Raw genomic sequence first — 2058 nt, 5'->3', positions numbered from 1 at the left:
GCTGTTCTTAGGCTACTGAATTAAACTGATTTTGGCCATAGTTGTATATGAATGATTGAAGAGACACCTTACACAAACATAGGAAGAAGAAAAATTAGCTAAACCTTAAAATCAGTAGATAAATGATCATGAAAAATGGCACCTAGGGCACAATGCATATCTTACTCTGAATATACAGTATATATATTTACAGTATTTTCCATAACTTTTTATATATACACATTGCAAAAGTTGGCCAGAGAAGTGAAGTCATAGACAGTGGCTCAGTCATGCAGAGAGCAATATACAGGAGGCCTGGGATCAGAGGGGGACAATAGCACAGACCACATTGTGCTGACACAAAGTGAAAAGCTGGCATTAAGACCTGTGGCTCATCTCCCTATATAAACCCTGTGAATGGATGGATGGAATAGGCAAGTGCCAGATGGAGATCCCAGCAGTTCAGACAGAGCGAGGTGAGTGCATAGCTCCATCAGGCATCCAATTCTACAAATTAGGATGTTTTGTATATAGGGTACAGTACAATAGAACAATACACAGAATAGGGGGTCTCTTTAAAATAGGATACCACATACAGGGTCTGTTACTGTTTCTCCATTGAAAGCAGGCAAACAAATACATAAAGTCATAAAAAGATATATCAAAGTAATATTAGATGGAAGGAAAATAAGGTGAAGTTATTCACATTATATTTACAGATTACATTAAAGATATTAATATAATTGTTAGTCTCTGAGGCACTTCCAGTGAAGTAGCTACAGGCTTTCTGATTACGTGAATGACTAATGATCAACATGGATCTGTATAGTGAATGATAGATAGATAGATGAATACATTGCTTGCTTTGGTATCATTAAAAAAGTAATAGATTGTAGTGCTGGAAGCAGCTGGTGTAAGTAAATCTGCCTTCATATCAGCCTCATACCCTGTACAGCAGCTTTCAGACTGAAAAAGGGAGGGGCATCACGAGGAGCCAATCAGGTTTGCTACATGTTAGGTACATGATAACAAGGGGAAAAAGCAGAAGGATGACTCATCAGTATTCTGCTCTTCCTTCACTGTCCATTCATAGGATGAGTGAAAGTTGGTGGCCAAGATGACTGAGTAGGGAAAAATTAGGTCACTATGCTGGCTGATGGTTGACATTTGTTTGATAGATTGCAGCACACCATCTTCAACATCTATTTGTAAGGACTCTACCTCTGTTATAGTTTTACAAAGTTAGTCAGTGACAACTGTAAATCTTTTATTCATTGTGTCTCTGCTACAGAGGCTATAGACTGTCTGCTTTACAGTTCAGCACAATAAAGGGCATATTTTTACAGCAGTGAATGTTTCACCAAACAATCCCCGGTGGTGAATCAATCACTTTAATTTAAACCGAATGCACCCAGAAGATTCACCAGCAGTAAATGATCAGTGAATGTCAGATTCACTGCTTTATAAATATGCCATCGGTGCAAGTCCTGCACACTAGATATGGGAAACCTCCAGTTTGCTATGACACTGCATTGCTAAGAAAATCTATGTCAAGGCATAATAAAAAAAAAATACAAACACATATTTAGTACATGTGCATGTTTTATCCCTTTAAAGCTGCTGCAAGTACAGAAAAATATATGGTGATTGCCAGAAATGCAGTGTGCTCCTGGCTTTCTATTTGGGCTGACAACAAATTCCTTTGCTGCACTGAAATCCTAAGCAGCGTTGTCAGCCCAGCCTGCTGGACTACCTTACTCATTCTATCTACACATACATGACAATTTATTATGTAAAAATGAATGGTGGGACATGCTCTAAATGAGAAAAGGGAGGTTTGGGGTAAATTTAGGTAATGCACATACACTTTAAATCTCTCCAGCTATTGTTGAGTATGGCAAACCATACTGGAAATGTATGTGACAGGTAAACCAAACATAGGATAACAATGTGCCATTTTGTTAAAGTGTGTATAAATGTTTTTCTTCTTTTTCTTTTTTTGCAGAAGACATCACCTCTGAAAAAATGGCCCAGACAAACCCTCTTCCTGTTCCTCTGGGACCCTGGAAGGTATCCAGC

General features: G+C 38.3%; 1 protein-coding gene across 1 annotated transcript in view; it reads left to right on the top strand.

Moving 5' to 3' along the window:
* The first annotated feature begins 424 nt into the window (after nucleotides 1-424).
* Nucleotides 425-2058, top strand: part of CRYBA1 (crystallin beta A1) — a 6262-nt gene continuing 4628 nt past the window's right edge. Inside the window, exons 1-2 of the mRNA XM_018563426.1 lie at nucleotides 425-455; nucleotides 1985-2049. Coding sequence (XP_018418928.1) covers nucleotides 425-455; nucleotides 1985-2049 — 96 coding nt within the window. The remainder of the gene's footprint in view (nucleotides 456-1984; nucleotides 2050-2058) is intronic.

This window comes from Nanorana parkeri, unplaced genomic scaffold, assembly GCF_000935625.1.
Source record: "Nanorana parkeri isolate BGI_ZX_2015 unplaced genomic scaffold, ASM93562v1 scaffold663, whole genome shotgun sequence".
Lineage (NCBI taxonomy): Eukaryota > Metazoa > Chordata > Amphibia > Anura > Dicroglossidae > Nanorana > Nanorana parkeri.
Note: the sequence above shows the minus strand (reverse complement) of the source record. Positions and strands in the feature narration are given on the sequence as shown.